Genomic DNA, 12,749 nt, shown 5'->3' with positions numbered 1-12,749 from the left:
TAGATCATAATTTACTCAATATCTGTGCTGACACAAAAAATACCCCCTGATAACAAATGCAGACGTTAAAATGTGTTGAAAGAATTAAATCATTCAGAAATACAATTCCCTTGTTATACCCTAGCCCCAACAGAAGAACACGTTTAATATAAAAACATTAGTAAAAAGCTTTTGGTGAAATTATGTTTTTCGAATAGACATGGTTCTTTTAGGCAGATTGGGGCCAAATGATTGTTTAGCAGCAACTATACAGAAATGTAAATCATTTTATTAACAGGCATCATAAACAGATAATACTCTTATTTAAAAACCATGAGTGCCACACTGGTGAATATATAGCCCATGAATAACTTAAAGTTTTCCCCTTTACATAAAAAAAAAAAAGGAAATGCACTTTGCTTACAAAAACCAACTGAACAAAGAAGCTATAATAATAATACATGATTGAAGTGTCTAAAATGATATATACAGTACATCGTAATTATTATGTGCTCAATACAGTCATGTTTCTGTAAGAGGATTCTCATCATGCTTCACTTTCCCCAGCAACTGAATTTTGCACCTCTTCTTCCAAAATCGGTACGATCAGATTATCCTTGGACATCAAATTATATTTCATCACAAATTTAGTAAACCGATGACACAAAAACGTCTCGTTCTGTGTAAAAGAAAAAAAAAGATTTTAAATTAGGATAATGCAAAAGTCATTTTTAAAAATTCAAATATTCAGGCTTTGCTCATGGACTTTGGGACTTTCACAAATAAAGAAAAGGTATAAGTCAGTGCCTTTGGGAAATGTGCAAGGAAAGCTAGGCAATGTAAAAAACGTTACCTACCTGGAACTACAGTTCTCAAGGATTGATATCTTCCATAGAGTTGCATGCGATTGAATATATATGTCTCGGGAGGATAGCTCAGGGGCAACGTGCTCGCCTTGGAAGCAAGATGGCGCGAAGCAACACAAGTTCGATCCCCGGGTCTGCGCTTAGAAACCTCTGGGTATTAAGCGCGTTATCAATAACATAACATATATTCTGAATCTTCCCATTATTCACCCCAAAGGCAGGACATTTCATCCCTCTACTGTCAATTGCTTGTCACTTTCTGCTGTTGCAGATCAGTGTACGCTTTCACTATAGTATGTATCGCTTGGTTCTGTTATGACACTGCATAATTATTTGTGCTTTAGTTAGAAATGTACCTGCACTATAAAAAAAAAGCTGCCAAGGCTTATGAACCTATTTCATAGATTCACTGACAAAAAACATTGTTAAAAGGGACGTTTTGGTTAAGTTGCGCTACTAAAAAAACTCATCACCTTTACTGAAAAACCTATGGTAAAGGAACGTTATCCTGAAAGAACCTTACTAAAAGCCTATGAAATTCACTGACAAAAAAAATAGTTGCTAAAGGGATCGTCCACTCTGACCCGGGACATGCGCGAGATATAAAAGCTCAACGATCTCCTAGGATCAAGCCTATGGAGCCTCTCCTCTTCCTTACCAGGATGTGGAGGAGGATAGAACGCCGGAAGAACAACCTTCTGGCTCAAACGAAATTCCGAAACCACCTTCGGAAGAAAAGAAGGACAAACTCTAAGGACAACCCTGTCCTTGTGAAACACAGTGAAGGGTGGCTTAACTGAAAGTGCCTGTAACTCACTCAGCGAAAGTAACCGCAACTAAAAACACAGTTTTTAGAGTTAACAGCCTCAAAGGGCAAGAATGTAAAGGCTCAAACGGAGCACCCATAAGAAACTTAACAAGGTTCAAATCCCAACCTGGCACCAAAAAAGGTGACGGAGGGAACACATTAGTGAGCCCTTTCAAAAACTGCAAAATTAAAGGAATCTTAAAATAGGAACACTCTTCAGACGAGCGCTTACATATGGACAGCGCCGCCAGGTAACCTTTAATGGTCCCCACTTGCAAGCCCCTGTGGGCCAAAGAAAGCAAAAAAGACAAAACCATGGGAATGTCGCAACCAAAAGGATCCACATTCTGAACTCTGCACCAGTCGCAGAACTTTCTCCAACGGCAACGGTACAGAGACTTTGTTGCCGGCCGCCTGGCCAAGAGCAACACCTCCATCACGTCTTCAGGGAGGTCCCAATCCTTATACCTCAACCTTTCAGAAGCCAAGCATGAAGATTGAGGGATCTGACCTCTAGATGGAGAACCTGACCCCCCCCCCCCTCTCGTGAGAGCAGATCGTCTCGGTAGGGAAGACGATGTGGAGGGCAGATGGACAAGTCTAGAAGGTCCGGGTACCACGTCCTCCAGGCCCACGCCGGAGCAATGAGGATCATCCGGGAACCGAACCTCCATAACCTCTGCAACACTTGCGGGATGACGGGGACTGGAGGAAAACGTACAGCAATGGGAATGACCACTCCACCACGAATGCGTCTCCTAAGGCTCCTTCTGGAGGAAATTCCCACGAGCAAAACCTTTCGCACTTCCGGTTGACACTGGAGGCGAAGAGATCCACTTGAGGGGTCCCCCAAAGGGCGAAGATATCCAGGAGAATCTCCTGAGCCAGCTCCCACTCGTGAGAGATCGTGCTCTGCCTGCTCAGAGCGTCCACCGTCTCGTTGTCGTCTCCGGCCAGATGAACTGCCGAGATCGAAACTTCCTGCTGGATGGCCCAGAACTCGAGCTGCATCGCCCCCCCCGCCCCCTTTTGTTGAGGTAGTGCATGGCCACCGTGTTGTCCGTCAGAATCAGGACACTCTTCCCGCGCACAGTCTGCAGAAAAGCATTCAGGGCAAGCCTGACGGCCCTCAGCTCCAACAGATTGATATGGAGTCTGGACTCCAACGAGACCAACGACCGCTGACTGTCAGCTCGTTGGCATGAGCTCCCCATCCCGTGAGGGATGCGTCCGTCATGATCGTCACCTCCGGCCAGGGCAGCCAAAATGGCCCCCCCCCCCTCTTCATCAGATTGCCCTCGACGGCCCACCACAGAAGGTCCCGGGCTACCGAGGGTGGCACCTGAACAGGGTCCGGCAGCCTGCCGGAGGACTGAGACCACTGGAGCTTGAGTGCCCACTGCAAAGATCTCATCCGCAGACGAGCCTCTGGCACCAGAAGAATGCCATGAGGCCGAGTAGTCTCAAGAACTCGGACACTGGGAGAGTCTGGGCAAACAAACTTGTGCACCATCTGCTGAATGTGAAGAGCCCTCACCTGAGGAGGAAAACACTGCTCCGATGTACTGGAGCCGCTGCGTTGGTGTCAAATGGGACTTCTTTAAATTGAGGGAGAAGCCCAGCCTGTGAAGGGAGTGGCAGGTGACGGACAGATGATCCAGGACTTGCTCGGGAGAGCTCCCCCTGATCAACCAATCGTCCAGGTAGGGGTAGACGTGAATTCCCCCTTTCCTGAGATGCGCTGCCACCACCACCATGAGCTTGGTGAAAACCCTCGGGGCGGAGGTCAATCCGAACGGCAGGACCCGAAACTGAAAGTGCAAGTCGCCAACCACGAACCTCAGGTACTTCTTGTGCTTGGGATGGATCGGCACATGGAAGTAAGCATCCTTGAGGTCGAGAGACACCAACCAGTCCTGAAGTTGAAGGGCCTGGAGGACTTGAGAAAGTCACCATCTTGAACTTGCCCCTTCCTGAGGAGTTTGTTCAAACCGCGCAAGTCCATGATGGGTCTCAATCCCCAGTCTTTCTTTGAAATCAAAAAATAAGGGGAATACCATCCCTTGTTCCTCTCCGCTACAGGCACCAGTTCTATGGCGCCTTTCTCCAGCAGGGCTTGAATTTCCTGCGCAAGGCGTGGATCCGGACTCTTCAAAGAGAGGTTCCCTGGTGGATTGTCGTGAGGCCTCTGCCGAAAAGGAAGACCGTAGCCGTGGGTTATGATCTCCAGAACCCACACATCCGAAGTAATGGCTTGCCACTCTACAAGATGCTGCGCCAGCCTTCCCCCAACCGGCGAACCATGGGACCTGGCCTCATGACTGAGTGGTAGTGGCTGCGGCGTTGCCCGAGGGCAAAGAGGCAACTGCCCGAGCAGCCTTGGCACCTCGAGTAACTTTGTTTCCACCTCTGGCACCCTTACGATGGCCTCTTTGACTGCTAGCTCCTCTCGCTTTACTGAAGGACGAGTAATAGCGAAAGGAACCTCCCCTCCGTTGCTGTCCCCTAGGATGAAAAGGCGAAGGTTGGCGAACTGCAGCGCCCAAAGACTTCGCTGCAGCTTTGGAGGTCTGCAACCTCTCAAGGCTCTCGTCAGCCTTGCTGCCAAAAAGGTGTTCACCGTCAAAGGGCATGTTGAGGAGCCGGGACTGCACATCAGGAGCGAACCCAGACTTCCTCAACCACGCAAATCTGCGCATTACGGTGCTTGCCGCCATGGAACGGCTGACACAATCCGCCAAGTCCAAACCCGACTGAACGGCCTCACACATGGCATCCTTGCCATCCTGAACCATAGCAAGGAAACCATCCCGTTCGTCCCCTTCGGGAATATGATCAGCCGCTAATGCAACACAGTTCTACAGAGTGTGTGTGAAACGAGACAAGGCACATATGGAGTTGGCTGCCTGAAGCGCCATACCCCCAGAAGAAAACACTTTCTTCGCCCAGCCATCAAAACGTTTGTCGTCCCTATCCGGAGGGATGGCAGGATACGACGCCTGCTTTGCCGGGGCCGTAGCCGCCTGCACCACCAAACTCTCCGGGGTGGGGTGCCTAGACAAGTAGCAGGGGTCGCTACTGGCTGGACGGTATTTTCGCGACAAAGACTTGCCCACTGTTGGGAGACTCTCCGGAGCAGTCCAAGCCACCGCCACCCTTCTCTGCAAAGCCATATGAAAAGGCAAAACCGGGTCAGTGGGTGGACCGAGATCAAGGATGTCCGTGAGATCATCCTGAAACAACTCCCCTGGGGAAGCTGACCAACCCAAGTACTCGGTAACCCGAGACATAAGGCGCCGATATGACGAATCGGCATGAATGCCAGGCTCCGGCCGACAAAACTCCACCTCCGGAGAGGTGTCCAGTCCACTGGCATCATGCAGTGACTGCCTCAGGTCATCAAACTGACTATGGCCCGAGATAAGGTCATCCGGAACCGAAACCGGAACCAGGCCGCCATCAGAGCCTTCATCGCCCTCTGAAATGTACTCCAGGCGGGAAGAGGAAGACCTCTACAGACCAAAGCAGTGCCGGACCTTAGCCATAGCCTTTTTAGGGGCAAACCCCGTGCCACGGGGGCCCTCCGACACCACCGCCTCGAAAGGCGTCAAGCGAGTCGGCGCCGGCAGAAAAGGCGTCGACGTCAGCTGCAACGCCTCCAGCATCTGCGGCGTCGACACAGTCCTCGAAGCCGGAGCTCCAAGCGTGTCTCGACAACCTGGGCGCCAACGACCCCCTCGAAGACAGAACCTTGAGCGAAATCGTCGACGACCTTGGCGCCACAGGTGTCGACGTCTTCTTCGAAGACGGCACAGGATCACGCGGTCTCGAGCGCGTCGAGGACCGGGACCTGGACCTAAAACGGGCATGGCGGGAACGGCTACCCTTGTCCGAGCGGGACCTCTCCCGCGAGCTGTGCCGACCACCCGAGCCCGAAGGCGTACGGGCGGTGTCTCTCGACCGGTGCCGACCGACCCCACTCGGAGGCGCAGACAGACTGGTGCCCTGCGATTCCAGAATCGCTAGCATCTGCTTCCCGAAGGACGCCCATTCCTCCGGTGTCGCTTGCATGGAGGGATAAGCGACCGCCGACGGGCGGAGTCCTCGGAAGAGGACGGGGAAGGCTACCTATGCCAGCGCTTCCTGGAATGCCTAGAAGAGGCAGAGGAGTGGCGAGACCGACTCCTGGAAGGAGACCAACCGGACTTCCGACGACGAGCAGAGTCACCCTTTGAGTCATCGGTCGAAAGCCCCGCAGACCTCGACTTCCGGGGCTTACCCGACCTACCGACAGTTTCTTCTTGCGTTCTCGCAAGGCCTTCGCAGTGAGCGACTGGCAGTCGACACAGTCGTCCGTATCGTGGGCCTCCCCGAGGCACCAGAGGCAGGCGTCGTGCGAGTCCGTGATCGACATCTTGGACCCACAGTCCCCGCAGTTCTTGAAGCCCGGACGCGGGGGTCGAAGATGAGAAAGACATCGCCACGAACAGGTCTTCACACCTACCGAACAGGTTCAACGAACCGAGAAAGAAAACAGCAACTCCAACCAGTCGAGGCGTACCGAGATTCACAAAGCAAACACGTTCGCGGAAAAAACGGAACTGAGGCTATGGGCGTCGTGCGTCCTACTTATCACATCGGGTGACATCGGCCGTCGGAGGTCCTCGGGGACGGCGCATCGACGCAGACGCCAAAGATTTTCCGAAGCAACACAGCTGTGGACATTACCTGTCATAGATATGGAATACGTCGGAGGACCCAATCCCCACGAAACAATGTTACTTTCAAGTACTTGTTGCATTGAATTTCATAGGGTAGCATAACCATAACGTCCTTTTAACAATTTTTTTTGTCAGTGAATTTCATAGATTTTTAGTAGGGCCCTTTAACCATAGCGGTCCTTTATCATAGTAGCGCAATGTAACCATAACGACCCATAAAAAACTTCTTTTCAATTAATTTTATAGGTTTTCATCAGGATGCCCTTAGTTTGTAAAGATGTACCGTACAACTTACTGAACCCACTGACAATATGTCAATGTGCATAGCAGTCGCCGAGTATGCGTGTAGTTGCGGACATCAGGTGGCATCCAACCAGTATAGAAAGGAACAAGTTCTTGTACATAGTGGTACCATTCAGCAAACACAAGGAACATATACAAACAGCACTGTGTACGTGAATTGCAAGGGAAAATAGAGTAGGTCTGGAATTGGTGAACAATTTTGCTGTCTTAAAAGATTACATACAGGGACATGTTACGGACAAAATAAAATACCACTGGCTGACCTGCACATGTAACCCCTTGCCCATTTGCTAGCCCACCACCCCCTCAAAATCCGTGTGATCAGAGACGTTACGATGATATCTCAATCCTTTCCTTCCTCTCACAACCAACTTGTGCAAATCCCCAATTCCCCACAATACTGATCAACTTCAGCTACCCCTTCCCTTTCGTAATAGTATCTAGGAACGTGTGGAAACAAAGGTTGATATGTAAATTGTTCCCGAGTGTATATGTGGCTTTTCCTTTGTTTTTAAAATGCTGCTATGACTCAGCAGCACACAGTACTGGTGGGAATGACCGCAATTAAGGAAAAGGGAGCTGTCCTATGGACAACGCACCTGGCCGGCCTATCCGCAGTCACAATGGATGCATCCGTAGCACGCCAGTACGAACCGCATGTCCGCATCTTGTGAACCACCTACAAGCAGTTGTGGGAGCGGACGTGTGTGCATTGCACAAGTATACACGCATGCGTATCTCTTCCTCTGTCTCCTGGTAACACTGCTGCTGCCGCCTAGCATATGCGAAGAAACTTGTGACAAACTTTAAGTAGTTCAAGGCACCCACCCACATCCTACAGGTAGCTGAACACAAACATCTCACCTGCTATACCCTACAAACAACCAGCTTGTCCCAAAGTGGTCAGCGCACTTACGTGGCACTGTTAATCAGCCCTGAGATCCCAACGGTGTGCATGGGACACCTATGTACATGTGCACAAAGTATGCTGCCCAAAACGCATGCTGCGGGCAGCAGTTCCAATCGAGAACATTTGCGACATCACCATGCCACCACACCCACAGTGTGCGTGGGCCCTTATATCATGGACACGATCTGGACCCTCGGACAGGGGAAAAATACAATGTTCTGCAATGTACGGAATGTTATTGGGAAAAGTACACGTTTACAAAGACCCCACAATGTGCCATTGCACATGTATGTATTTGGTGCTATGATGTAGGCCTCTTTGCCGGGTGCAAGGTCTCCACAGCACCTCTAAAAAAGGCCACACCCACAAAATGCTCCCCTATCTGTTTGTATTTTTTCACAACGGAGTAGTGGCCCACATAGCTTTGAGGTGTAATTGAATGTGGAACAATTTCTGCTATGCTTGTTTACCTTTCCAGGTAATGGCAACCATGGCAGCTCGGCTCACTATGCACAGTAATGGAGAACAGTATTAACACGTATGTGTCATACTATGTAAGCCTAAAATATTCTGGTCTCCGCGCCCGATACCTCTGGGTCTGGCAAGCGCTACAAATAAAGAAACAAACGCCCCTTGCTGTGAACCACAGATTCAATGTTGATAATCCCCATCGTCCCATTTCCATGGGCAGCATGCTGAAAACGGCAGTATGTGGCACATGCACTTCCCCAAGTACCGCGAGGACTGTGCCCCAGTAAAGCATGACCAGTCCTTCCCTTTCCACCATCTTCTTTCTAGCACACCCTCATTGGGTACTGTTAAATAGTCGCACACGCATCCACCAAACAGTCCTATGCGTGCACACCACCCCCATAAACATTATTGCACAACCCTTAGTCTCCACAGTTCCATTTCCATGCCCGCCATTCTCAAAAGCTCCAAATGTGGCTTTGTTGCTGGGTGTGTGCATGGGGGAATAAATTGCAACCAGGGTAGGAGATTGTCTTCAGTGGTGGCTCTGAAAAGAGCCTTTTTTGGCTCTTCGAGAAACACCTTTTTCAGTTTTTATAGGTTTTTGTGTTTTCTTTTCCTCACATTCTTACAGCAAACTCTTCAACATATCCTGTAGATGGGCAAACAAAACAGCATCACCCATGAGCGACAATAAAATTCCATTTTCATGGAAAACCTCTGCATTTCCACAACTAATGATGTCATTGTTGCAGAAGAACATCCTAGAAGCGGACAAAACATTGCACATGCTTCTGTTGATGAGACACTTCCCAACCTCAGGAACAACATACATTAGCATTGTCCCACTCTTCTTGGTGTTATGGATGAGAAAAACACCTGGGCAGTGGGAAAAAGCCTCTGCACTGCATTCAGCAACCTCTTCAGTCGATGGAACAAACCTAAACAAGATTCCTCATAATGTATGGGGGCTCCTGTCCTTAGGCATGGGGTGCCTGGGGCTGTTGTCAAGAGTGAGGTTTTTGTAGGAGAAATTTAAACTTTAAAAGCAACGAACTTCGTCCATTACGTGACGCGTCATTTCCTAGCGTGGCGCGCCGATATACTTACCGGCATCACGGCACCATGATCCATAGAGAGAGAGTTTACTGACTCCGGGGATTATTGAACCCTTTAAAGGTAAAAGGGATGACGGTGCCCCTTCCATACCCCTGATCTCCTAGAGACAAGCCAAAATCAAGGTCCTGAAGAAGATGATCAATTAAATTCATCGAAACCGGTCGACCACTTTTTAACTAAGGATATTCCAAAAACCAACTCGGGATACCCTGTGAACAACACCATATAACTCTGCACTATGGACGAAGTTCGTTGCTTTTAAAGTTTAAATTTCTCCTACAAAAACCTCACTCTTGAAATACTACCGAGTGACGTATAACTCAGGGACCACACACTTCTTATGAAGGTCGAATAAAAAGTAAAAATAGTTCCTCACTGAAATGTGGCCCCAAGTTTTTATGAAATCACACAATCGTCTCTGAAATGGACAACAGCCCCAGGCACCCCATGCCTAAGGACAGGAGCCCCCATACATTATGAGGAATCTTCTGTGAAATCCATCCTCTGAGGTCACCCATTAAATGGTACCAACATAAGGATCAGCCTCCACACTGAAAAGGTGGACCCCAATAAGTGTTTTTGTGTGCTAAAAACATTGTTTTGAATAACACTTCGGGAAAAATTTTGAAGTCTAAATGCCTCCCTGAATGTGATCCAACAAACCTAAACAAGCCACGTAATCCAAATGCATGCCGCCATAGTGCACAACGCATCATCAACAGTAGCAGAACTGGCCACTTCTCTGCACAGTGCATGCAGATTGGCGAAACTGCGGTCATGGACAGTGCACCACAATGTGTACACTCCTTCCAAACCGAAAATAGATCTGCACAAGTAGTGGGATGGCTATCACAAAGGCATCACCCAAAACCAACACAATGCGTTTCTCCATGTCGGCCCTCCTCACTACGCAGCGCAATGAAATACAGTGTTACTGCCCCTTCCTGTGAACCACACCCTCAGTACCCGATTGGACAATCCCCACAGTCCCATTTCCATTGGCCACCATGGTGAGAAGCACAGAATGTGGCACGTGCCTTTCCCCAAGTAACGTGAGGGCCGCACCCCAGTACAGCAGGGCCAGACGTCCTTCCCATTCCACTATTTTTTGTCCAACACTACCTCATTGGGTACTGTTAAATAGTCACACAAATCCACCAATCACATCTAAGACATCAGCATGTAATACTGTCAGTTCTGTACAACACTTTATATGTGCCGTTACACATTCAGAGAGCAAATAGCGTGTGATTCGAAAGCACCTCCAGTAGAAAGTTCTGTAAAACTATCCAAGATTTCTGCATCCACATGGCCACCCATCACCGCAAAGTACAGGTAGAAATATTTTCTCTACACTATTTTTACAACTCTTATAAGTGCCTCTGAGCAGGCTGTCTGCCACTGAACATACACAACGTACTTAAAAGACGTACTGTCCTTTCTCCCATCAACCTACCAACAAGTGCCACAGCAATGGAATATGCTTTCAACCTTTTCATTTACCCATATGAGGCATTCTAATATCCAAACAGTAACCGTCTTCTTTCCTTCCGACAGTGCTACACATTTTGTTCTGCACTCTCCTACAAAATTCAGACAAACATCGCACAAAAGCAGCATTCAATGTTTCTTAGCAACGTACACCAAGTACATACAGTGCATGCAGTGCATGCATACAAACAGGATGCCTGCCATTTACCTTGCACGCTTCAACCATGCTTCTGCATTTGTCTGTAGAAATAGACCTGCCGCAGTTTTTGGCACACACACCACAAACTTTATTGAACAATGCCTTAACCTCCACACTCCTGTAACATCCTCAAAAGGCAGGATGTGGCATGTGTAACCCTGACAGTACTGCTGAGTTATCGTGCTAGCAACAGGAGGGGGAGGGGGAGATGGGAATACATTTGAAACAGGGTAGGGGATTTTGTTTGTAGTGGTAGCTCTGAAAAGAGCCTTTAATGTTTTTTTTCTTTTTACATGCTTGCACAGAGCATTGTTTTTGCTCATTATCTGTTAAGAAAACAGCATTGCCAATGGCACCCAAAGAAATTCCATTTGCATGGAACCTTGTTTGTTTCTGCTCTTTAGCTCTGTTTCCGTTATCTTTTCCTCCTATCATTTTACAGGATTCTCTTCAACACTTCTTGCACCGTGTAAAACAAAACAGCATTGCCAATGGCAGTGAAAGAAATGCCATTTGCATGGAACCAGTGCAAATTTCGCTCATTATTGAGGTCAGTCAGTGGAGAACATCCCAACATTGCACATAAATTGACACATATATATATATATATATATAAATAAAAAAATTAAAAAAAAAAAACACACAAATTCCGACCTCTGGCTGGGGACAAATTACACCAGCATGGTCCCATGCTCCTCGTGGCGGTATGGTTGAGAAAACCACCTTGGCAGTGGGAAAAACTTCTTTAGGCGATGGAGCAAACGTCGACACGTCATGTAGCCCGCCATAATGCACCACAACAACATCAACAGTACTAACAGAGGCGAAACATATGCAAAGGTCAACCATACCGCTGAAACTGCTCTCATACAGTGCCCCAGAAAGCCTCCACCCCTTCCAAAGCATAATTAGCAGCAATGCCTCTTTGCGTGGCATACCTGTGCAAATCTTGCAAAGGTATCACCTACTATTGGCACTCTGTCTCTTAATCACTGCCAACCTCAGTCCACAAAGTAGTGGGAAAAAAAAAAATAGTGCCGCCCCTTCATATGAAGCTCACCCTCGACAGCTGATTGGATAATCCCCAGAGTTGCATTTCCATGCCCACCATGCAGAGAAGGGCAGGATATGGCATGTGCGCTTTCCTAGCTACAATGAGTGTGGTGCCCCAGTAAAGCAGGGACGGTCCTTCCCTTTGCACTATTCTTTTTTGCCACACTCCCTCTTTAGGTACCATTAAATAGTCCCACAGGCATGCGCCAATGACATCAAGACCTCTGCATCGAACACTCATTTCTGTACAGCACTCCATATCTACCGTTACACACGACACATCATGTGATTTCAAAGCACCACCCGTAAAAAGTTCAAAGTATGGACGCTTTCAGCATCCAGATTTACCCAGAGCGGCACCCATCACCACAAAGTACAATTAGCAATATTTATTTTCCTTCCCAGCACTCTAGTACGTGCAAACAGCCAATATTTCAAAGTCAGTACAGTAGTGTGTAATCTGCGCAATGCACACTACCCAAGCACATAACATATCCAGTTCTCCCCTATCCACACAGTATTTCAACACAGCACGCAGTGCATACACTGCAGGAGTGTTCACTCCAGCAGCTCTAGCCATGGGCTAAAAACTGTAGGATGTGCTAACAATCACCACACCCATGTAACCAACACAGTATACAATGCTCACAAACCACACAGAACGCAACAATGTCAAATCTACTTGAAAGCAGGCCACAGGTGCAAGCGCTCCAGGCATCCATCCAAGGCGCCAGAACCTCACCCCACACACACACACACACACACACACACACACACACACACACACACACACACCCCCCAACACGCCATAGTGTACCCTACGTTTAAA

The 12,749-nt window shown here is 48.3% G+C and overlaps 1 protein-coding gene across 2 annotated transcripts in view; it reads right to left on the bottom strand.

Annotated features, from left to right (window-relative positions):
* Nucleotides 1-246: 246 nt before the first annotated feature.
* The window catches only part of LOC138488613 (MOB-like protein phocein), a 703,046-nt gene continuing 690,543 nt past the window's right edge, over nt 247-12,749 (bottom strand). For both annotated transcript variants that reach the window (XM_069615737.1, XM_069615736.1), the window contains one exon: nt 247-658. In XM_069615737.1, the coding sequence (XP_069471838.1) occupies nt 527-658 (132 nt within the window). In that variant the 3' untranslated portion in view covers nt 247-526. The remainder of the gene's footprint in view (nt 659-12,749) is intronic.

This window comes from Ambystoma mexicanum, chromosome 9 (genome assembly GCF_040938575.1).
Source record: "Ambystoma mexicanum isolate Mex_15411 chromosome 9, UKY_AmexF1_1, whole genome shotgun sequence".
Taxonomy (NCBI): domain Eukaryota; kingdom Metazoa; phylum Chordata; class Amphibia; order Caudata; family Ambystomatidae; genus Ambystoma; species Ambystoma mexicanum.
This window is presented reverse-complemented; position numbering and strand designations above follow the sequence as displayed.